This window comes from Epinephelus lanceolatus, chromosome 8, assembly GCF_041903045.1.
Source record: "Epinephelus lanceolatus isolate andai-2023 chromosome 8, ASM4190304v1, whole genome shotgun sequence".
Taxonomy (NCBI): domain Eukaryota; kingdom Metazoa; phylum Chordata; class Actinopteri; order Perciformes; family Serranidae; genus Epinephelus; species Epinephelus lanceolatus.
Genome location: NC_135741.1, coordinates 29311442 through 29335893, shown reverse-complemented (window position 1 = coordinate 29335893; position 24452 = coordinate 29311442). Strand labels below are relative to the sequence as shown.

General features: G+C 39.9%; 1 protein-coding gene across 1 annotated transcript; it reads left to right on the top strand.

The window, feature by feature from the left end:
• The first annotated feature begins 1877 nt into the window (after positions 1 to 1877).
• On the top strand, positions 1878 to 23966 carry wrap73 (WD repeat containing, antisense to TP73). Its single transcript, XM_033645860.2, has 13 exons — positions 1878 to 2035; positions 2666 to 2743; positions 2941 to 3093; positions 7040 to 7156; positions 17099 to 17171; positions 17905 to 18008; positions 18374 to 18460; positions 19538 to 19672; positions 21593 to 21670; positions 21747 to 21849; positions 21945 to 22070; positions 22229 to 22420; positions 23425 to 23966. Exons 2-13 carry the CDS (start codon positions 2675 to 2677, stop codon positions 23535 to 23537), a joined length of 1350 nt encoding a protein of 449 aa, XP_033501751.2. The 5' UTR covers positions 1878 to 2035; positions 2666 to 2674; the 3' UTR covers positions 23538 to 23966.
• Positions 23967 to 24452: the final 486 nt, after the last annotated feature.

Here is a 24452-nt window from a genome sequence, read left to right as displayed (position 1 = left end):
ATATTTTAATTTCCTTGGTACCCCATAGGATATTAGAGGCAGGTTTGGTTTTTACAGTGTAAACGCGTGAAAGTATTTCATTACGCATGCACTGACAAAAAAAGATTTCTCTTTGATATCAAATTATCAACACTTGCCCTCTGCTCTTTTAATATTTCGCACAAAGAAGCCAAACACGCCTTTGCTATTTCTGTAAAGCACGGCCTCTGCTGGTTCTTTGCCTTCATGTCACACCATCTTTTAAAGTTTGACATTGTGCTTCGCTGATATTCACCTGTTTCTTTGTGTCTCCACTCCCGGGTTACGGCACCCATGACAACAACACACACACACATACACACACATACACTGCCTTCCCAAGGGCCATTTTATGCAAGAAAACAGAGTCCCAATTGAGATGAAATTAATTTAAAAATTGTTGTAGATTCGATCCTCCACAACCCCAAGTGGAATATTTAATGTGCCATAAGAGGATTCAATAAGAGGTTGTCATTGCTGTCTGTGAAATGTGTGAAGCATCATTTTGCTTCTATCTAAAACACTGCCATTTATTGATTAATAAAAACATAAATTAAGTAATAATATGACTATAAAATGCTCTTTTGTGAATAGCAGGCTATTTAATAAATGAATGGCACTGAGCCACATATGGAAAAGATAAACAGCCTTTCGATTTTCCCTCCCCAAACATTTCATTTAAAAAAAAAAAAAAATCAAATGGGGCTAGTAATATTAAACATGTGCACATGGGATTCTCTGTAAGGCCTGCATTTTTTATTTTTGTTTGGACAAGATATTTTTATTAGTAGGCCTATTTTTTAAACTGTTCTGACACTGCATGACGCAGACCCTAACAAACCATTAGCCTACCCATACCACGATCAGCTGCAAAATCCCATCAGCAAAATAACCAGAAAGATTTTATAGGCTACTAAGACACTTTTTTAATAATCGGAGTCTTATTCAGCCTTAGCAAATTCTCAAGACAGCTGGGCCTATCTTGTCAACAGCCTCGTTTTTCTATTTTCCCTTATTTTTTTTGCCACATTTTGCAAAATAAGAAATATCGGCAAAAAGATAAAAAATGAAGCAGATTATACACAAAACAAAACATATGACATAAATAGGCATATCTAAATCACTACTTATAGGCCATTACAGTACTAAAATAAATCAACGTACCTGAAGGTTATTATTACTCCAGTCCAAACACCCAAGAATTATGTTGCGCCGAGCACCCGCCTGTTTATTATCGAACATGCCAAGAGAGTGACCCTCCATAAAACAACAGCAGCAACAAAAAACTGAAAAATCGACCGACTTTACAGTATGATAACAGCGACTGGAGATGATTGACTTTTCGGAGAATTAACTGTGAGAAAACAGGCTGAAAACTGATTTGCATGCTGTTCAGGGAAGCGTGAGCTTTGCTGAGGGAGACCAAGGAGGAGGTGAAGCGTCTTTTGCGCTGGGAGAGGAAGGGAGGCGGTAGCGCGGTTTGGGCGCACATAAGCGGGAAACCTTTTCCAGCTGGTGGGGGATATAAAAAGTAGTTTTATTGTTCCGCACTAAAAGGAGGGTTCATGTGAATAAAACATAACCCACAAATTATAAATGATTAATGATTAAAGTGTAAAATATGATAAGGTGAGAGAAACCTATAGAAATATTCCACATCTATCATCTTACAAAATGATAGTCTGTAAGAAAAAAAAATACTGTTGCCTATACGACTATATTAATTTGGTATACACGCGCTCAAACACACGCACACGTTGACACCATTGACACATAAAACAAGCGAGAACACAATAATGAACTTCATTTCCCAGAAGGCAAAAGCAGCCGGCAGGCGGATTCTGATTGGACGGCACCGGCAAGTCGTCATCGGCTCATACAAACAAACTAGCAACAGTTAGATCCACAGTCCGTGTCCCGAAGACAATCATGCGAAGAAAAAAACTTTTCTAGACCACTCGTGGGACGTTTCGCTTCACTGAATTACTTGACTACAGCAACACAATTACCATTAGAGGTGAGTTTTACCAATGAGGGGGAAGTTAGTGACGGTTAGCCACCTGCTAAGTTGCTATCAACGTTACATGCTAACGTTAGAACTGAATGAGTCCAGTGACAGCCGACAGCTAACTTTACCATTTGCATGTAAGCTGGTGCTCTCCTCTGTCTCCACCAGCTCGGATATTATGTAAAATACATCGATAGCAAGACGATGGCATGGCAGTGAAGTCGTGATTTAGACTGGGTTTATGTGTGGCTTCATTTTGCTTTAGCTACACTAGAATTGCGAGCCAGCTAGCTAGGCTAACTTAGCTACCTGTAGCTCAGTTCTTTCTATCGAGGCTGTGCCCTGAAACGGACGTTATTCGTTTTACACAGTGCTTCTTCCACATAATGACTCGTCTTGCATGAGAGAAGAACTGTTTATCTGTGTATGTAATGTGTATGTTTACTGTGTGAAGCACGTTTATGTATTGGACTTACGGCGCCATCATGTGTTTACATGTCGAAACTACACCAGTTGATTTGAGTAGGCTGTCAGGCAAAACTGTCCATCTCCCATGCTGTTAGATGTTTGAAGAAACTCACTTGGGCGGTTTAAAAAAAAAAAGGGCATGTCATGTAACTGTAATTTCCTCCTGTGTAGGAACAAAAGATGAATTTCTCTGAGGTTTTCAAGCAGTCCAACCAACTCTGCAAAGTTTCACCAGATGGAAAATATTTGGTAAGTGTTTTTCTTTTTTAACAATATTTGCAAATGTGTAGTTTTTGCAGTGCCTGTAGTAAAATGCAGTGAAAATAATACTTTTGCCTCTGATTTCATTCTCATGGTTGGGATGCTACTTAGTTACACACAGATATAAGTGACGTGTGTTAGAAGTTGTATTCTTTCTGACCTGTTTATTGGGCTGTACTTGTCAGGCTACCTGTGTGCAGTACAGGCTGGTGGTGCGAGACGTGAGCACCCTACAGATTCTGCAGCTCTACACCTGCCTAGACCAGATATCCCACATGGACTGGTCTTCTGACTCTCTGTTTGTCCTCTGTGCTATGTACAAGAGAGGACTGGTACAGGTAGGTTATCAGAAAGGGACAGTAATGTAAGTATGTATGTAAATGCCTGGTGGTCAGTCACATACTTGGTAGGTTGCAGTCGATGTTACTGGTGATAAAGGTAATAAATTGTAAGCTTTTGATGAAAGCAAATGTTTTAATCTTGTTCTTTTTCGAGTGTCACAATAACCATTGATCAGACCGTATAAGTTATATGAAGGCATCCCTTTAGGCTCCCTGTGGTAGTCATTTGCCATTAATCTTGGTGTTGTTTTTTGACACTAGTATGTATTAAATAATAATTGGTCTAATAAATCATGGAGAGAGGAATCAACAACTAAAATGGTTTGTCGTCACAGCCTTAAAAAAACTTTATTATACACTATTGTCGAAGTAGAACAATATAAGTAACGTGTTATATGGTAAAGCCTGTTTCTGGCAGACATTTTCAAAAAGTTCTATGTCAGAGAATTATAAAGGATTACTTCACCCACAAAATGACAATTTTTACATCAATAACTCACCCGTGTTACGATGAATTCATGGAGAAAACTTTGTTTTTCTTGCATGCTATGAACGAAGAATCCAAAAATGAAGAACATTGTTGATGAATTGTAGTAAAAGGGGGCAACGTTTATCACCATCAAAACTATATAGGAAAAAACATCTCTGTACAAACTCACACAACTTGTGCTGTATAATCCAAGTCTCATTTATCCAGTCGGCTGTTTAATACTTCCCATTCATATGCGTTTTCACCAAAACTTAACTATTTTGAACATTTCTACATGAACAGTCTCACGCATGGACGGGTAGGGCACCTGAGAAAGCCCGTGCATTTGAACTCTGCTCATTGGAATGCACGAGCAGAGTTCAAACAAACAGACTTGCTCAGACGCGCTGCTTGTATGTGGAAGTGTTAAAATCATAAGGTTTTAGTGGAAATGCATGTGTTTGTGAAGAACTGAGCATACGACTGGTTAATAGAGACTTGGATTATACTGCACGAGTTGTGTGAGAGTTTGTAAGCATATGTTTTATATAGATATATGTTTTATACAGTACAAGGCAAAAGTTTGGACACACCTTCTCATTCAATGCGTTTTCTTTATTTTCATGACTATTTACATTGTAGATTCTCACTGAAGGCATCAAAACTATGAATGAACACATGTGGAGTTATGTACTTAACAAAAAAAGATGAAATAACTGAAAACATGTTTTATATTCTAGTTTCTTCAAAATAGCCACCCTTTGCTCTGATTACTGCTTTGCACACTCTTGGCATTCTCTCCATGAGCTTCAAGAGGTAGTCACCTGAAATGGTTTTCCAACAGTCTTGAGTTCCCAGAGGTGTTTAGCACTTGTTGGCCCCTTTGCCTTCACTCTGCGGTCCAGCTCACCCCAAACCATCTGGATTGGGTTCAGGTCCGGTGACTGTGGAGGCCAGGTCATCTGCCGCAGCACTCCATCACTCTCCTTCTTGGTCAAATAGCCCTTACACAGCCTGGAGGTGTGTTTGGGGTCATTGTCCTGTTGAAAAATAAATGATCGTCCAACTAAACGCAAACCGGATGGGATGGCATGTCGCTGCAGGATGCTGTGGTAGCCATGCTGGTTCAGTGTGCCTTCAATTTTGAATAAATCCCCAACAGTGTCACCAGCAAAACACCCCCACACCATCACACCTCCTCCTCCATGCTTCACAGTGGGAACCAGGCATGTGGAATCCATCCGTTCACCTTTTCTGCGTCTCACAAAGACACGGCGGTTGGAACCACAGATCTCAAATTTGGACTCATCAGACCAAAGCACAGATTTCCACTGGTCTAATGTCCATTCCTTGTGTTTCTTGGCCCAAACAAATCTCTTCTGCTTGTTGCCTCTCCTTAGCAGTGGTTTCCTAGCAGCTATTTGACCATGAAGGCCTGATTCGCGCAGTCTCCTCTTAACAGTTGTTCTAGAGATGGGTCTGCTGCTAGAACTCTGTGTGGCATTCATCTGGTCTCTGATCTGAGCTGCTGTTAACTTGCGATTTCTGAGGCTGGTGACTCGGATGAACTTATCCTCAGAAGCAGAGGTGACTCTTGGTCTTCCTTTCCTGGATCGGTCCTCATGTGTGCCAGTTTCGTTGTAGCGCTTGATGGTTTTTGCGACTCCACTTGGGGACACATTTAAAGTTTTTGCAATTTTCCGGACTGACTGACCTTCATTTCTTAAAGTAATGATGGCCACTCGTTTTGCTTTAGTTAGCTGATTGGTTCTTGCCATAATATGAATTTTAACAGTTGTCCAATAGGGCTGTCGGCTGTGTATTAACCTGACTTCTGCACAACACAACTGATGGTCCCAACCCCATTGATAAAGCAAGAAATTCCACTAATTAACCCTGATAAGGCACACCTGTGAAGTGGAAAGCATTTCAGGTGACTACCTCTTGAAGCTCATGGAGAGAATGCCAAGAGTGTGCAAAGCAGTAATCAGAGCAAAGGGTGGCTATTTTGAAGAAACTAGAATATAAAACATGTTTTCAGTTATTTCACCTTTTTTTGTGTTCATTCATAGTTTTGATGCCTTCAGTGAGAATCTACAATGTAAATAGTCATGAAAATAAAGAAAACGCATTGAATGAGAAGGTGTGTCCAAACTTTTGCCCTGTACTGTATATAGAATTGCTGCTGTTAAATGTGGCCCCCTTTCACTCCAATTCATCAAGAATTTTCTCCCAATTTTGGATTCTTTGTTCACCTAGGAGGCAAAAAAAAACTTTCCCACAAACGCAACATGTGGTGAATCATTAATCTTACACATGATCAGTTTGTGGGTGAAGTATTCCTTCAAGATAAAGAAACATTTTTGAGAGTATGGAAAAGCTACATTATCAATAAATATTTCAGTGTATCATTAAGACATTTCAATCTTGATAACAGCGTTGGATTGTACATCTATGTGACGTTTTTGTGGCTGTGAAATCAATATTTTATAGCTGTAGTGCTCTCTGGATTTTTCACATAACATATTGCACTGGACTACTAAAAGGCCATTGTTAATAATAATTCTACATACCCTGTGTCAACAAGTCTTTGAAATAATTTCAGCAAATGCAAAAATCACATTTTCTCTTTCATTTCACTGGTAGTGTTTTGAGTTTGAATAAGTTTTAAAAATTCACTTGAATATGGTGCAGTTGCTTCAAACATGCCCTCTTTTACATCACAGCTGTTTCTTATTTTAGAAATGGTTGAGCGGTTGTTTTGTCATTTTGGTGAACAGTACTTTACAGCACTGTAGATACATTTGGATTTCAGTGTGTGTACTAGTTAAATTTTCATATTGTTAAGTAGTTTTTCAGTATTACTTTGACTAGACATGTAGACCACACATGATATAAAGTGATGCACACCAGAAATCTGAGACTGAGAGGCTGCTGTTTGAAATGACCTCAACATTTAACAAACAATGATTAATGAACCTTCTTTAAATGTGACACTTAAGATTCTTTTACAAATTTTTGTGTCCTGAATACAGAGTCATGCCTCATTTATCGACTTTAGAATCATGCTGTTTAATTATCTTGTGTCCTGTAAACTCACATTTACACCAGGTCCTATTTATGTTATAAAATAAAAAATATATATTAAAAAATAAAAAAAAAAATCTGTTAATAATTTATTCACATTTATGTAAAACAGGGATACCCATTTTTTTTAAAACATGCATTCTAACTGACGGACAGAGTTTGTAATAACAACAGGTTCTGCAATGCTACTGTAATGTCACAATGTGCATCATAGGGCAAGTTTCTTACCTTTGAAGGGGTATCCAGCGCCAGTCTTTCATGGTTTCCGATGCTCAACTGTTTCTTACTATTTGAAATCAAGTTTAGGAAGATGCAGCATGTGTGTGAGGGATGTCATCAGTGACGGCTGATTGCTGTTCCTCTGTCACTCTCTGTCTTTCTCTTCAGGTGTGGTCTCTTGAACAGCCAGACTGGCACTGTAAGATTGATGAGGGCTCAATAGGACTAGTCTCCTCACGGTGGAGTCCAGATGGACGTCACATTCTCAACACCACTGAGTTCCATGTAAGTGTGAAGTTGGTGCGTGCATTCATGCACACGGAAGTGTGTTTATGCATATGCTTGTCTGGTTTCAACTGTTGCTGGCCCGCAAGGAAGGGGGGACCTGAAAATAGCCAGACACCAGAGCCTATCTTGACCGCCCCTACACCCCCCCACCTGCTGCATGTATTCAGCCTGATTTCATAGCTCCCCTCCTGTTAGCGTCCTGTCATACATGGGTCTCAAGTACCTCTGGAACATGGGTGCAATGTGTATGTGCCCTTCTAATGTAAGTCTGGTATTTTCTTTGGCAACAAGTCCCATTAATGATGTTCTCAGGTCAACAAAAGTGAAGAAAAAAGCTATAAAAACCCCACACAAACCAAAAATAAGAAGTAATACAAAAAGACAAAAGCAGGAAGTCTGAAGTACAAAATCAGTAAAAGTTTAAAAATAATGTTTTAAGTGATTTAATCAGCAAGCCTCAGCTTCTTAGATAGATTATTCCACAAATCTACTGCCATATAATGGGTCTTGTTTGGTCACGTGTCTTATATTTAATAAAAAGTGTAGTTGTCTCAATACAGTGATAATAAATCACAGGTCACAGTTTGGAGGCAACCAGATGAAAGGGAGCTTATTTTGGACATGTCTTTCATACTTGGAAACCGAAGTTTGGATTAGTTTACTTCTCAGTGTGTGGCAGCAATCTAATTAACATAATGGCAAACAAGGTTAGTGTGAAATGTGAAGCTGAACTTGACCTGAGCTAAGTTTAAAAAATCTGATATTTCAATACAGCAGTTCTTTACTTTACACATACTGTATCTTTGATAAGCAAATATCGGCCAGTGAAGTGAAGGGCTGTACCGAATAGTTCGACGCCTCATTCACAATGTTGACATTCAAATTCTAAATCAACATTCAAATGCTATGATGACAGACGTTCAAAGATTAACTCAAAAAATCTCAATAGAAGCTGTAAAATGTGAATGTAAAAAATGACATTCAGTACAACCCTAGTCCAGTGGCAGAGAAAGAGAATTTTGTTGTACACAGAGAACAGTGAAGGACCCAGAATCAAACCTTGAGGAACACCGCCTGCAAGATTAGATTGAGTCTGGCAGTATAGTAGTCATCCTTTTTTGGTGGTCGAGACTAGTGTAGTTTTTTCATACCATAGTATTGACTCTCTAATAATACAGGGAGGTGTAACCATAGTCATATTTATCACCAAAAATATTTAATTTCATGACTTTAAATGCTCTAAATCACAGTAATGTAAAAGGCACTGTGACTGTTGATTGCTCCTGCCATAACAGGCTTATGACAAAAGAGGAGATGTTGAATGTTGTTTATAACAGCCTGCAGAATGGATCTCAGACTAACAAAGATGTGTTTAGTTCCATTCTACATGTATGTCTCTCTGTACTCCTGGTTTAAATTCACATCATAGTAAGCGCGTGTTGTAAGGGGTGAGAAGCTATAGCAGCTACCCTCGGGCCATGTGGAATATGATGGGGGCACCATGGTGGGTCGTGTCTGTCATGCTGAACCTGACTCCAGGAATCATTTGACAGGTGTTGTGGCCCAACACACAACTGTGTCTGGTCTGGAGAAGGGTGCAGGGAGTGCAAGTGTCTGTGGCATGTCTGCTTTGTGTCTGTCTGCATCTTCAAAAAAAAAAAAAAAAAAGGAGAAGGATGGAAAAGAGTGGAAGCTTCTTCCCTAAAAAGATATAGCATCTGCATAAAACAGTATAGCTTAGGTCTTCAAAATTCTGAGTGGCAAGTTCAAATGATTAATATCAAAAGTATTTATTTTTCAAATGTATGTGCCAAATGACCCCTCATAACCAACCTGAACTGCCCACTGTCATTAATTTCCTGAATGATTAGTTGGTCAACAGAAGAATTGCCAACTGTTGTGAAAATCAATCAGTTGTTTTTTTTCTAGCAAAAAAGTCTTTTGTCATAGCAGTGCTCAGTGTTAATGTTTTTTTTTTTTCACTTGCCCAGTGGAGCAAGTGGGTCAAAAATCTACTTGCTCAAAATCGGTCTTTACCTGCCTGAAAACTTGCTTTATTTATCAGCAGTTATCAGATATCAACAAAGACTAAAGTTGGAGTGCCCAAATCCTCTAATGCCACCCAAATAAACTGTTTTCAGCTCATAATCTTTGTCTTTACCTGCTGTCATTTTCTAACAGCCAGATCGGTACTGCATATGTGCACCTCAGCAGAGATAATTAAAAACCGAGATGGCTCACTCCTCAGTTACTTCCATCATTAAGTCTGGGGAAAAAAAACAATGTTAATTTTTTTTTTACTACTTGCCAGATTGGGCACGTGAGTTGATAGATTTAACAGATGGATGTGTCACTTGACATCCCCTGAGCAGTCGGACATACATTATTGTGGAGCCCTGCATAGCGAGGTGGAGTTTCGGAGTATTGGTCAAAGCGCACATTGGTAACATTGGACTTCAGAAAATATTTTCTTACCTATATAGACCAAAGAATTAGTAGAGAAAATATTATTAATAATAATAATAATAATAATAATATTAATAATAATAGTATAGCTATTTTCATAGAAGAAATGCAGCACAAAGAACTTTACAGTAAGGGCATTGTAAGCACTGAGTGCTTAACATGAAAACAGACATAATGTACAAGCAGATTAGTCGATGATGAAAATGATTTTTAGTTACAGCCCCATACTAGTGTTCCCTGAAGCACCTCTTCAGGTGTTTGGAGGGGTTTGTTTTTTCCAGCCTTTTGAAGCAGCTGTTTTCATCATTTGTGTTATTTTTTGAGATAGGTATTCCTATACTGGTTAGATCACTGGAAAATGATATACAAAGGTCAGATAATGACACTCAACTTCATTTAACCTAACACAAGTCTAACCTTCAAGTCACACTGGGAACAGCAGTTGAATTCTGTTTAAGGAAGCCACTCTAAATCAGTATTTCTGGTCAAGAGCTCTGAGAACAGGGATGCCAAACCCTTACCCAAAATTCTAGACACATTGTTTCTTATTCGTCAATGTCATGTCAAGATTTTTTATAAACCACTGATGACCAGCTTTTCTTGGTTGTCCACTTCTCAACATCCTCTCGCCTGTGCTGTTGTGCATTAAGAAAAAGTGTTACTCTCTCACTGCCCTTATCACTCAGCTAAAACTAGCAGGAAGATAAGCACTGCATCCTTTGGTAGTTGAGGATGAAGACGTACTTTAAAAGAGGCAAAGTAGGTACCGGCTCCCACATTGCCAAGGGGCCCACTGAACTTACCTTCACCCCGGTCCAACATTTCATTAAGGCTGTGCCAGACGGGTGTTCGTGTCAGGTTTGAATTTCAGCCCCACTCATAAACAGCCTGCTATATTAACTTGTTTAGAGACAGCTGCCTTTGGTGTGGATCGTGCCACCATGTGTGTGTTTGTCTGTCTCTGTGTCAGTAAATCTGCTTAGCTGGCTGTGTGTGTGTGTGTCTGGCCTTTTGTAGCATTTGAGGTGAGTTCTTTTTAAACTCAAATTGAATATTTTCAAATCTTTTGTGGGTACACAATACTTTGTTTTTAGGACAATGAAAAAGCATATTGGTTTCAGGGACAGCCCTAGACATACTACAGGTAAGCGCCTCTTATCCAGGCAGCTAGCAGCACCCTTGAGCTTTTTCCTGGAACTACTATGTTTCTGGAGTTGGCCATGTTAAAAAAACATTTGCTTTGAAATGTGGGATGGCGCCATGTCACAGATTTAATAGAAAGTCTCATTGCTGAAACCTAGCCCATATATTGTGAGGCTTCACGCAAGTTGTCTCGTATTTGAATTCCAATAGTTTATCTTAGGACCTCACAAAATGCCACTCACACATCCATGTTAATCCACCTTTACCAGCTGAGGGGTGATAAACTGAGGGTGGAAAAACTCCAGCCAAGGACATCATTGAGCTTGACTTCTCTAATGGTTTTTACATTGTTGGGATGGGATTAGCAATAGCATTCTTGGCCAGTACTGCTGGAGCTTTGCTAACGTGTAGCATTGTTGGCAACAGCGCTACCGGACTAAACTGCAGACGTAGGCAGCTGCCTCACTGCAACATGGGACAATAGCTCGCCCATACCTACGTGTGGGGTGCGAGAGGCTCCAGTTCCTTGGTAGAATCATGAGGCTGTAACAGGAGAAATAGGCTATATTGGTTTGAGATGGCTTCCTGTGTGGAATGCCAGCAGTCTAATCCTCTGCTGACAGATAGGCCTATATGGCATCAAATACACTCTCCCATTCTCTCGCACTCACATAGGCGCGCAACGAGAATGGCTGATAGATACGTTTTATTCCAGGTTGCTGTCAGTAACTTTGGTTGACAACTGATAACAGTTATCATGTTGCCCACAGGCTGTCCTGCTAGGAATGTACCCTAATTCTTAGTTTTTTTTGTTATGAATACTTGCTAATAGATACTAAGTGGTTGTGATGGATGAAAAAATCATCTTCTTCTGCCTCCACATATTGCTACATATGAATGAAAACAAGCAATCAGAGCAGAGGAGTCTCTAATGCAGCTGTCAATCATGTCAGTCACTGCTCAGACTGTCAAAGTAGGCAGCACTGATCAAATATAAGTCAAGATTTTGTTACTGCATTATGTATTTCTCACCTCATTTGCATTCGGAAACATATTTTAGTGTACTGTTTAGCTGTAAAATGACAAAGGTGGTTCTGCCAGTGGGTGGAAGGCAGTGCTGGGTCACAAACGTTCTTATTTTACAGTACATTACATAATGTCTCTGAAAATATTTGAGGCAAGAAATAGGCAGTGCATTAACAGATTCATGTTTGATCTGCGCTGCCTAGTTTGGCAGTTTGATCAAAGTTCACGAGCACTGAGTGACATGATTGACAGCATTACAAACTCCTCAGCTTTGACTGGTTGTTTACGGTGCACCACAGTCAGTTCTAGGGAATGTAGTTAGAGGCAAAAGGAGGAGGAGCAAGGACATGATTTTTTTTCACAGAATAACTGTCTCATATAATACTTTGTGGATGTGGTGACAGTTTCAGCAAATATTACAAACAGCTATCTTCATACAAGTGAACAGCTGTAGCCTTAAAATAGAGATGAAGTGGAAAAATGCCCTTTTAACCGTTTAGATTACATCCCGGACTTTTTTTAACAATATATACCCCAAAAAATACCAAAAAAAAACCCAATTTCTTTATATTCTTATATCAAAATCACTGTCCGGTTTTCTTCCTGTAAAACAAAATATGTTAGCTATTTCACAACAGGTACCTCAGTCATTCTTTGTCTCTCTAAAATAATGTGGTTATGGGCTGTGGGCTAGAATTTATTCACTTGAGTGGTAGGCGCAATGCATTTTACAGTGGACTGCTTCAGCAACTAATGTTACATGGAGCATACGATGGACTTCGTCACTCTCTCCCTGACGTATACTAACATTACTATCCCGTTTGGTGACACCATTGTGGCCTCGCTGTTATGACAGGCCCATTTTTCAACAATCAGACCTTTGTTTTCATTTCCAAAACAATGGGGCAAAAGTACTATACCTTCATTCATTAATCTAATTCATTCACTCATTCATCTCTCCCTCATCCTCCTCCTGATGTACCAATAAGAGAGGTGTGTGTGGAGCCAGCAGGCCGCTGTCAGTATCAGGCTGAACTCTAAGCTTACCCTCTTTTAGCAGTCCAATCAAATGCGATGGATTTTCACGTCACCCTCAGGTCCCTAGCCCCCGTCCCTGCTGCTTACCTTTAGTGAGGATACTCCATCTAAAGTGTAGCTCTACCAACTAAGGATCTCATTGCATACCACCCCACATGGAAAAGCATTTCCCACCTATTTTCTTCATGCTACCCTTCCTCCACCCAGTTTAAAGTTACACTGCCTTTCGGGTCTTGATCTCCCCCGCATCCCCTATGTGGTGGGTTCAAGGCATCTAAGAAGTGTAAGTCTGTTTGTGTTTGAGCAGTGTTGATTATGGTTGCCATGACACTATGTCTGAGGGGATGTCCAGGAAGCGTGCGGTGAGGTGTTATTACAGGGTCCACACAGCTGGATGTCTTGACCAAACAGGAGGGTCGACACTTCAGCCCAGTTAGGTGACAGACTTGGCCCAGTTCAAATGTCTGTCTGGACACCATGATGAAAGCCTTGTCACCTAAGTAGTTTTAGCTCTGCACATTCTTAAAAGTAAAATACATCAGTAAGACTAGGCTTAAAATTCTATTGCCAAAATATTTTTTAAAAGAATCATTTGTTATTGTTGTATGCAGGGATCTCTCCAGAATATCTGGCTTTGATGGTGCTAAGAATTTTATAGTAGTACTAGATATTGTTCTCACTTCCAGGCTTAAATTGCCCATAGTGGCTACAATTGTAATTCTATATTTTTTTGTTCAACTTGTGTTCCCTAAAAGAAAAGCGGTGCATTTAACTGCCTACATAGCCTACATAACTAATTCAGCATTTTCACATCTTAAACATTCAAAGCATGATCAGACAGGGCTCTATACACCAGCTTTATATTGGCTTACTGTAAGCTGTAAAGTGTGGTATGAGTGCCATGCATTTAACACCCTTAATGTTGCAGTGTTTTGCCTGCATGCCCTTGATATATAGATTGTTTTTAATGACTGCTGTCATAGGTTGTGTTTAAGAGAGGAGTGAACCAAATAAGAGGAAAGTTTGTTTGAAGCATCAGGAAAGCAGTTCTCAACTGTTGAACTACTATATGTGAAACTACATATCTGTTCACAACACAGTGGCCTGTAAAAAAAAGGAATGCAGATGTATACTGTATGTGTCACATGAATGTGTATGATGTATTTGTGTACGGTCATTCTTATCCTGGTATTGGTAACAGTCGTAGTGCAGCTTTCTCTGTGAACGCCTTAACACCCAGGCAACTGTACAGTAGTACAGACCACATTTTCTCTAACAGTTTCCCAAAGACTGTCATGTGACCCTTGTTTCTTGAAGGGCAAGATACCACATATCACCCTTGTCTGTAAGTCAAAATGTGCTGCAATACTGCTTGTATTAGCATTAGTCTTGTTGAAGTGAAACCGGTGTGTATTTGAGTGACTGCTGTCAAAACTTAGCATTAACACATGTGGTCTCTTTGTTATGCCGACTTGTGGTCAGATAGTTATTCTCTGGCACTGCCTTCCATTTGTGGGAATGCACACAACCTGCTGGCAATGCAACTCACTGTTAATTTGTCACACGTGTCTAACATTACTTCTTGAGTACCAAATGGACTGGTAGTATTTTCTTGCCATGTGTCGAGATGTTGTTTTGGATCTGTTAATTTAATATGTGCTCTAGATCTAATTTAATTGGTATAATCTCTTTCTATCCCTGTCAGTAACTGCAACCCTTAAACATATGTGATCGTTCCCTGTAGAAATACACTCCACACACTCAGAGCCCTACAGGGCCATCCATCTAATGATGGATGGATTCCATGTCAGTGTCACATATCCCTCACAGAGATTTATCCCAGACCTCTTCAAAGACATAAGGCGCTGTCCACAGCCGTTAAAGGCCATGATGAACCATGCTGTAGTCTGTATCTGCCCAGCTGATGGACAAAGTCTTTGGCTAAGGAGGAGCACTTAGAGGCCTCAGAAGGCTACTGGCCTGGTTGATTTAGCTCTTATTAGACTGCTGTTGACACCCAGTCGCCACACACAACACTTATTTGATCACAGCCTCACATAAGATCGTCTTACCAAAGACCAGTGGTCAAACTGATCTCACATAGACTAAAGGGTAAGACTTTACTTGAAGGTATCTACATAAGAGTGACATGACACTGTCATAACGATGACATGACATGGTCATGAACCTGTCATGAACATTATGTACATGTCATAAACGTTTTTGACTGCTGTCATTAAGTGTCATTCGGTTTTTGTAATGACAAGTTGACATTGTTTGGGATGTCCTTATTGACAAGATGTCTTTGTCATAACAACTTGACATTAACCATAACAACTTGAAATTAACCAGGATGACATTACCAGAAGATGTCTTTGTCATGACAAGTTGACATTAAATTTGTTTGGGATGTCCTTATAATGACAACTTGACATTAACCAGGATGACATTACCAGAAGATGTCTTTGTCATGGCAAGTTGACATTAACCATAACAACTTGAAATTAACCAGGATGACATTACCAGAAGATGTCTTTGTCATGGCAAGTTGACATTGTTTGGGATGTCCTTATAATGACAACTTGACATTAACCAGGATGACATTACCAGAAGATGTCTTTGTCATAACAACTTGACATTAACAAGAAATGCTTTGTGTTTATGACAAGTTGACATAATGATTATTATTGTTATAACAAATTGGTAATGTCATTCTGGTTAGTGTCAAGTTGTCATTATAAGGACATCCCAAACAATGTCAACTTGTCATTACAAAAACCGAATGACACTTAATTACAGCAGTCAAACGTTTATGACATGTACATAATGTTCATGACAAGTTCATGATCATGTCAGTTGTGACAGTGTCATGTCACCCTTATGTAGATACCTTCGAGTTAAGTGTTAATGACTAAAGTCTAGTAGAGAGTGTTTTGTCCAAATGGTCATGCAGTTTTCAATGTGGCTTGCAAAACCCGTTTGCTTCAAAACCCCATCCCTAATCTAAACTACATGTGGTGTCTTGAGTAGATCTATCAGGTGATGGCAGATTTTGTTGTCCGATTTTAGATTGGCACTGTTATTGAGTAAGACGGCTGGTAAGTAACAAAAAGCCACAGATGTTTGTATTATGGTAACACTCTTTCTAAATGACAGTTTTTTCACTAGAGAGCAGCAGAGCACCTAAAACTGAAAAATTTTGACAGTAAAACATGCAACTCTGAACATTTATTGATCACAATTCTTCAATAACCACAGTTAAAGGATCCTTATCAAAATATTTGTTTGTGTTGTGTGTCTGTGTTAAAAAAGAATATTGGCTGATATATTGTAATCAGATTTTTTTTTTACTCCAAATCATCAATATATATGTATTGGCCTCAAAAGTCAAGTATTTGTCAGGCACTGACTTCACTGGAATTATATCGTATAACCGTGTATGATTACATGTGACAAAAAAATGGATTGATTGATGTATTTATGGCCTTTGTACTATCTCGTAGTATGGTGTGTAGACTTGGGCAGTATCAAATTTTTCATAGCTTTCTGAAATTTAACCAGGCTATGCAGTATATGAAGGTAGGAGTGCATGATGCTACCAACTCCTACCCTCAGTCTGGTGAATTTGCTACTTTCCACAGGCTCTCTTACCTTAAAATTAACAAAAAACAAACAAACCCACATTGTCAAGAAAGGTAGTATTCTTCTACCTGTTTTCCTTACTGAACAGATAAATACAACCATACACCTTCTGAATTCAAGTTTCTCTCAGTCACCGAGCTTAAGTGCCTTGTTAACTCATCATAAAACACACTTTAATAAAACCCGACAGAAACAAAATAAAACTCACCAAAACTGTCTTAGTAAGTCTTGTTAGTCATCCAGTTAGTCAGGCCAATGTTTCAACAATCACCTGAGTCAGATATGAAAATATTCTTTACCCTTGCGATCTCGCTCTGTTTTAAACTCTCTCGCTGTTGCTGGATGCTTGTTTACAGTCCTGTAACATTATCCCAGCTGCCTGTTTCACCACTAGGGACCAGAGACTGCCCTCTGGTGGCATGTGCAGTGCACTACATACAGCAAGTTAATAGAAAGAGGAGCACCTGTATTTTCAACCGTAATGAAAATCATGCCGTCTGGATTTTTTGAATACCCTGATATACCATGATACTGCCCAAGCCTAATGGTGTACTTGTCATACTTATCACTTGCGAGATAATCCACAGTGATTTTTATTCCCTCTTTCCTCTGGTGCCTTGACAGCTGAGAGTCACCGTCTGGTCCCTGTGCACCAAAGCCGTGTCTTACATCAAGTATCCCAAAGCATGTCAGAAGGGTCAGTATGAAAATGATATTGTGCCATTTATTTTCTTGTGGCTTATGAGTGTATATGTATTACGAGGCGCACCTGAGGGTAGGGCCAGTGGTCCGAGCGCCTCAGCATGCCTCATGAATCACATGCTGGTCTTTACCTTGTGCAGCGACCATGGGTATGAGGCCAAACTATGGTCCTCTGCTGACAGCTGTGCCCCTCTTCAGTAAATGGGGCATGCTCTTCATAACAGGCCTGTCAGCAGCTTGGGGAAAAATGATTGTCCATGACTCTCCCCATTTTTTGCATGCAATACTATGTCCCTCTGCAACTTGTGCACCCTCCAAACGGTCATATAAATAATATGGCCATGATAGTTGCATACCATCAACCTAATGGTGCCAGAGTGTCTGATAATTACAGTAGGTGAAATTAACAGGGGTGTTACATGTTCAGTTATCAGAATAGATAATTGTCCTTTTCTTCTAGCCAGTCTATAAAGATTGTTTTGTCAGAGTTTAAAATAATTTGATTGTCATTCATTTATTCCTTGCTGCTGCTGCTACTAAACCTCCCCTAAGGAATCAGCTTTGTGAGTGTTGAATAAAGTGGCCAAAAACTCAATATTTAAGCTGTACAAGTTTTCATAGTTTTTTTTAACATAGCATTTTTGAGTCGATCTTGGCTGTGAAGGTGTTGTGATAATGTGCCACAACTGACTGAATTATAGCTTACTCGCATTGTCTTTCACCCACAGGTATAGATTTCAGCAGAGATGGCTGCTATATGGCCTTGGCTGAACGCCGTGACTGCAAAGACTACGTCAGTGTGTTTGTGTGCGACGACTGGCATTTACTCAGGGTAAGTAGGACATTCAAATTATATTTGAGTTTTATGACCATGATTATACATTTGGCATTTGAGTAAGCTAAGCAAGCAACAGTAGAAGAAATCTAAATGTAGGTGACCTAAAAGGCATACAGAATCCACCTGTGACAGTGGGAATATAATTTGGTAAAACATCTCAAACATTATTTGCATTACAGTAAGATTTACGACATACTGTAAAAGCTTTACTGCCGCATGGAGTCCAAAAATCAGTTTTTTAAAAATGCCATTGACCAAGATGGAGTGTAAACTTTCATCGTTCAAGATGCAAAAACTGTTTGTAGTGTTAATGTGTCTTGTAGATTTATTTGATTAAATTTCACTTGACTCTGTCACAGCATTTTGAGACTGAGACACAGGACCTGGCAGGGCTGGAGTGGTCTCCCAATGGCTGTGTGCTGGCGGTGTGGGATAGCTGTCTGGAGGTGAGTCATTTGCCTTAAAGACTTAAAACTTAACAAGAGTGTAGGATAAATTAACTGCCCTGCTAGGCTACTGTTTCACATGTGTCACACTTGGACACAGAAACTGAAGCTGCTGGCTAAGAGTGGTCAGTTGAGAGCTGAATACTCTAGTGTAGGAGTGCATATCTTAATAAGTGCAAAGTCTCAGTATGTAACATCCTAACATGTCTGAGATAAAAGAACAACTGAAGTCATAGTGCAAAGTCCCCTTGCAGAAGCATATATTTAAAATTAAATAAGATGAGACATATGTTTTTGCTTGTCATCGGTGTCAGTATTGACTTAAACAATCTAGCACATTTAAGTGTACCTATGTAAAGAAAATACATGAATTAGAAAATGAAAGGAAATGATTTCCAACATTCTTTTATTGAACAAATTAACAACTGAACTGAACACAAAAGGCACCAATAAAGATAGAAGTGTAGCAGTTTTCTACTGATGCTCTTTTTCAGCAAACTCAAAGAATCCCTGAGCATCTGGATGTTCACAGTAAATGTTCCTCTCTGGTATTCACACTTTCGTCTGCACTCATCTTGTCAGACTTTTGTCCTTCAATTATACAGAGTAGCACAACCGTACATGTCCAATATCCCTCACTGCCATGCATGCAGATTCTGACAAATGAGACCACGCCTAACGGCAAGGGCTTCGTCTGATTGACCAGAGAGTTAACAGCAGACAAAATAGTGCCTACAGACACAGTGTAATTTTGTAATGTTATAGCTGTATTCAGTGTGCAGTACAGTCTTTTGCGATGTGTTTATCATGCAAGTTGACATCTCAAGATAAAAAATACATCGTGCAGCTCTGCAATTTAGCACTAGCAACAGAAAACCAGAAACAGAAATCTTGGCGCCCAATCCTATAGAAACAGATCTGTACAGTAACACTTACTGTCCCTTTTTATTTCTAAAGGAACCACCATTTTATTTTGAGAGCTCCTTACTCAAAAAGAACACTTGACTGAGCCTAGTGGAGCTATAAACAAGATGAATAAATAGTGCTGTTGCTTTCATGTGTGTATTATCCCCACAGTACAAAGTGTTGCTGTATTCTCTGGATGGCCGGTTGCTGTCAACCTACAGTGCGTATGAGTGGTCGCTGGGTGTCAAGTCTGTGACCTGGAGCCCCAGCAGCCAGTTCCTGGCCATTGGCAGCTATGATGAAAAAGTATGGACAAAGTCTTGGCTTACGACACTGAAAAATAAGTAGAGATGCACCGATATGGATTTTTTCCACTGATACCGATAACAGATAATTACCTGCTTCCTATGGCCGATAATTGATACGATGAGTGATAATTTCACATTTTTGTATTTTAAGAAGAAGTGCATAACCTGTAGTTTATGCTCACCTGAGGGTAAGAAAAGCTGAGATGTAGTGAGAAAATATGGGTGATTTCATATTCCATAGCTCTGGCTGAACCAAATCAAACTGACATCACTATTTGCTAACACGACGAAAACAAGGAACAGTTTTGACTCCTCCATACCTGCCAACATTAGGCTCCGAAAAAGAGGGAGATCTTCTGGGGTCTTGTCAAATGGCCTACCCTTAACGCCTCTGCCCCCATATAACCCTACACTACAGATGAACATAATAAATACAAGGATGTGAAAGTAAAATGAATTTTAATCAGTATTAAATTTATAGTTAATGGAGAGAGGGAAATTATGAAGCCCAGTGTTACTGTGTAATTCTCTGATGTATCAGTAAAGTGTATAAACTACACTGCAGAGTGGAGTCTCTACTAACAGAGACAAACAGTGACAGGCGACTCATAGGAACATCGGCAGGTCCACGTTACATCTGGTGTATTAAATGTTTATATCATCACACTGCATTTATATAAACACATGTAGGCGCCATCTCGCCATCCCATGATAGACTAACCTACAACTACTAAGTAGAATAGTGATGCACTACAAACATGCAGCTGTGTCTCACACACACAGGCAGCCAGAACAGTAATGAATGATACCAACAGAGTCGATCCTTTAAAAGCTTGGTGTTGGATGTAAGCCGCTGCTGCTAATTAGCTCGTGCTAACACTCTGGAGACGGTCCTTCAGCACTGTATCTAACCTGTGTCGGGCAGTCGGAGATCAAACCCTCCACGCAATCCTTTTGTCTTTCTCTGGAACTGTGAAAGATGTCCATACTGCGACATGTTTTGCCCTCTAGACAGTGTGTTGCAGTTGTTGTTCTTCTCTGTTTATTGGCAGCTCGCAAACCAAGTTTAAAGGTACATGTACTGCCACCCACTGTGTCAGGTGTGTAAATCCTGCCTTAGTTAAGTCAATGAAAGCAGTCTGGCTGCATATTATCCGCGCTATTTATCAGCTATAATTTTAATTATTGGAATAATGCATCATAATTAAAAGGTCCTATAATCGGCCCGATATGTATCGTGCATCCCTACAAATAAGATATCACATTACAGCTTGACACGATGTAACTGCAAGTAATAAATGTAAAGCCATCTATCTTGAAAGAGTGCTCCACTGATTCGGAATTTCTTTTCTCTAACATTGTCAGACTCACCATGGACGGTTTTTAAAGAACGGATCTTTTTTTTCTTTTGCTCACCTCTCTTCCGTGTCAAAAGCAGTTACCTGTATTACCCACAATGCAATTTGACCGCCAACAGTCAGATATTTGGATGTTCTGTGTTAGCAGCAGCTAAGTCTCAGGCAGAGATGAGGAGTGGACCACAGGAGTCTGATAAGATCACTTCTTATTAACTCCACACCTTTGGATTTTTATCCCTTTTCAAACTTGTAGCCTTCAGCCCCAGCTGAACTCAGGTCACATCTCTTGAGGCAGTTTGTAAGACTGTGCGCAGCTCCATCTTGAGCCACAAAAGTCTTAAAACAACTTTTTTTCAGATATGCAGTTGTCTTTCCCAAGACCTGTAAATAGACTTTGATGTGTAAAATTGGTGTTCTCCTTTAAGAAATCGATTCACTCTTTTCTGCATATAAAGAATAATATAAACTTAAAATGTCAAATATGTTTAGATGGACTGGATTTGTTGCATTATCAATATCAGCACAAAATAAATGACAAGACTTTATTACCCTCATGTCAGGTGCGCATCCTCAATCATATCACATGGAAGAAAATCACACAGTTTGAGCACCCAGCAACCATCAACAACACAAAAGCAGTGAGTATTTTTCAGCCGTCATGATGAGCCTTGAAGGCATTGCAGATCAGTTATTAACTGTTTGTTGTATCTCAAGGTTGTGTACAAGGAAGTGGAGAAAAGGCCAGCTATTGGCAGCGATGACCTATCGCTACACAACATCACAATTGGCACCACCCTCTTCAACACCCAGAGTAAATGTATGTCAGATTTTGACATCATTAAAAACTTATTCTAAAAGAAGTATCTGACTATAACTACTAAAACTTTCATTCATTGTGGTTGCCTACTCCAGACGAGATCTGCCCACTGCCTGTCCAAATTCCTGTCGTCAAACCAGACCCAGACCGAGCCAACCCCAAGATTGGTGTCTCTACTTTGGCATTCAGCTCAGACAGCCGCTATATAGCCACCAAAAACGGTAAGACTTCACAGCTGTTCATGTTTACCTTCATTGTGAATTCAAGAGAACCCAAGCTGTATTATCATCAGCTTAAGGGTTAACTTATTTTTGCTGCAATGCTAGTGTTCTGTATGCTGAGACTGACTGTGAGTGTGTATCTGTTTTTCTGACCTTAGACAACATGGCCACTGTTGTGTGGGTGTGGGACATGCAGAAGATGAGCCTGGAGGCTGTGCTTGAGCAGACATCAGCTGTGCGTTGCTTTCAGTGGGACCCCCAACGCCCCCGGCTGGCACTGTGTACAGGCAACACAAAACTCTATCTGTGGTCCCCGGCAGGCTGTGTTTCTGTCCAAGTCCCCACTGAAGGTAATGTGCCTGGTCACTAAGAGTTTGAACTGTTGTGCAGCTGGAATACACAGCTCCATTATGGTGGAGAAGAGCGCCAGTCCTTTCTAATGTCTCTGTCTTATGTTTAACCCTAACAATGGGCTCACACTGGACATGTAAGAGCCACATTTCCGTGGATTGCTACCTTTTTCCCTTTGGCGGCCATGTTAACCAGTTGGGCTGTTCGGTTGTGGGCCAGCTCACACATTTTTTTTTTCTGTGCACTGTGAGCAAATCTGGTGAGAAAACACACTGATAATCCATTCTGAACAATAAATATGATATAAATTATCTGATTTTGATAAATGATAAAATATGCTTCCACATATTTGTGATGTGTCTAAACAGAGAGCACAAAAGATAAGCAGACACACACACACACACAGTTCTACACCTAATTAGAACAGAGCAGAGGAGTAAAATCGCTTGCCGATCACTGCAGAGAAATGAGCCTCTGGTGTGAACAGCAAGGTGGCTGCAAGACAACTTACATCTCACAATGCTTCTGTGTCCAGTACGAACATGGTATAACCCAGCTGCACAAGGCAACTTCTGCATGTTGGCAGCAAGAGGTCAATATTTCAGTTTTTAAGACCAACAAACCTGGAACTCATGAGATATGACATTGGCTCGATCCCAGTGAAAAGCAAGGCCTGGGTTAAGTTGTTTTTCATTTTCAAATTGTTCCTTCTCGTGCAAAGGGAAGATATCTCACCAGTGATTCAATGTCAGAATTTACATTGCAAACAGATCAAATCTGTGGTATCTCAGTTTTTACTGTCATGACACTCATCTGTGTTGCCAAGTAGAAAACAACTAAAGAAATGAATTGAAAATGTCAGAATTAATAAAACTTTTTTGGGGGCGCATGAACTGAATGTTTTATGTGGATCCTTAAGCTTCACAATCATTTTTTTTCACCTTTATTTTGTGTACCAGTAGATGCACTGTCATCACACTTGCCCTTTTCTCCATCCTGCCAGGTGGTTTCCAGGTCCAGTCACTAAACTGGCACTGCAGTGGAGACTCACTGATCCTGCTTGGGAAGGAGCAGCTGTGTTTGTGCTACATGGACACTGACCAGGAGGACAAGTAAAACACACAGCACAGGTCTCGAGAACAACTGGATTACAGTTCTGCTTTATCTAGCCTTACACACTAGGCCGGGAATGTGTTATGGTGAAGCCGAGAGACTGGTGGGAACACTCCTCAGAATCCCTGCACATGTTGAACTGTAGCTGCTTGCCAAGTTCTCAAGGCCCTCAGTGCAGGTTACAGGGATGTTCCTTTTCTTGTCAAGTTGAAACCTATAGAAAATCTGCCGTGGCATTCCTCCAGAGAGATGTAGAACAGATAAATATGACTTTTTAAATAACCAAATGTGTACTGAAGCACTTGTTTCAAACACTGTGAGAAGATAGAGTTTACAGAGTTAAATAGAATTCACTGTACTTTTAGTTTTAAGTATTTTGTATGTTTAATCTTGAAATTTGAAATTATTTTGAATAAATTTTGTAATAAATAACGCAGCTTAAGGCGAGTTACTACAATTTGTGCATCTAAAGCTCTCAGTTTATCAGAACAGTTTTTGTTCTCAGTTCAAGCAATACTAAAAATATAAGGACTGTATTATTTGGCCTTCAGGATGCTCCAGTTGATTAGCCACCAATCTTTATCGGACGATACTTCCCCTAAATAGTTTGATTGGTGAAATTTATAAAGGTCCATCAGGTGAGCCGATAAGATGGCACAAAACAGCTGAGACAGTTTGTCCACCCTTCGCTAGGCCTGTTTCTCAAGGAAATTCCTTGGGGAGGGACACAACCAAAACATTTCCACACCAGGTCAAGGTCATCAGCATCAGCCACACAGCTTCAAGCGATTGAGCGATCGGTGAGAGGGCCCAAAAATCTTGGGTAGAGCACCATGACTCAGCCTTATGGCATCATCTGTTTGTATGATTAATATGTAAAAGCTTACAATTTGTAAAACTGCCCAGCCACTTGAACTG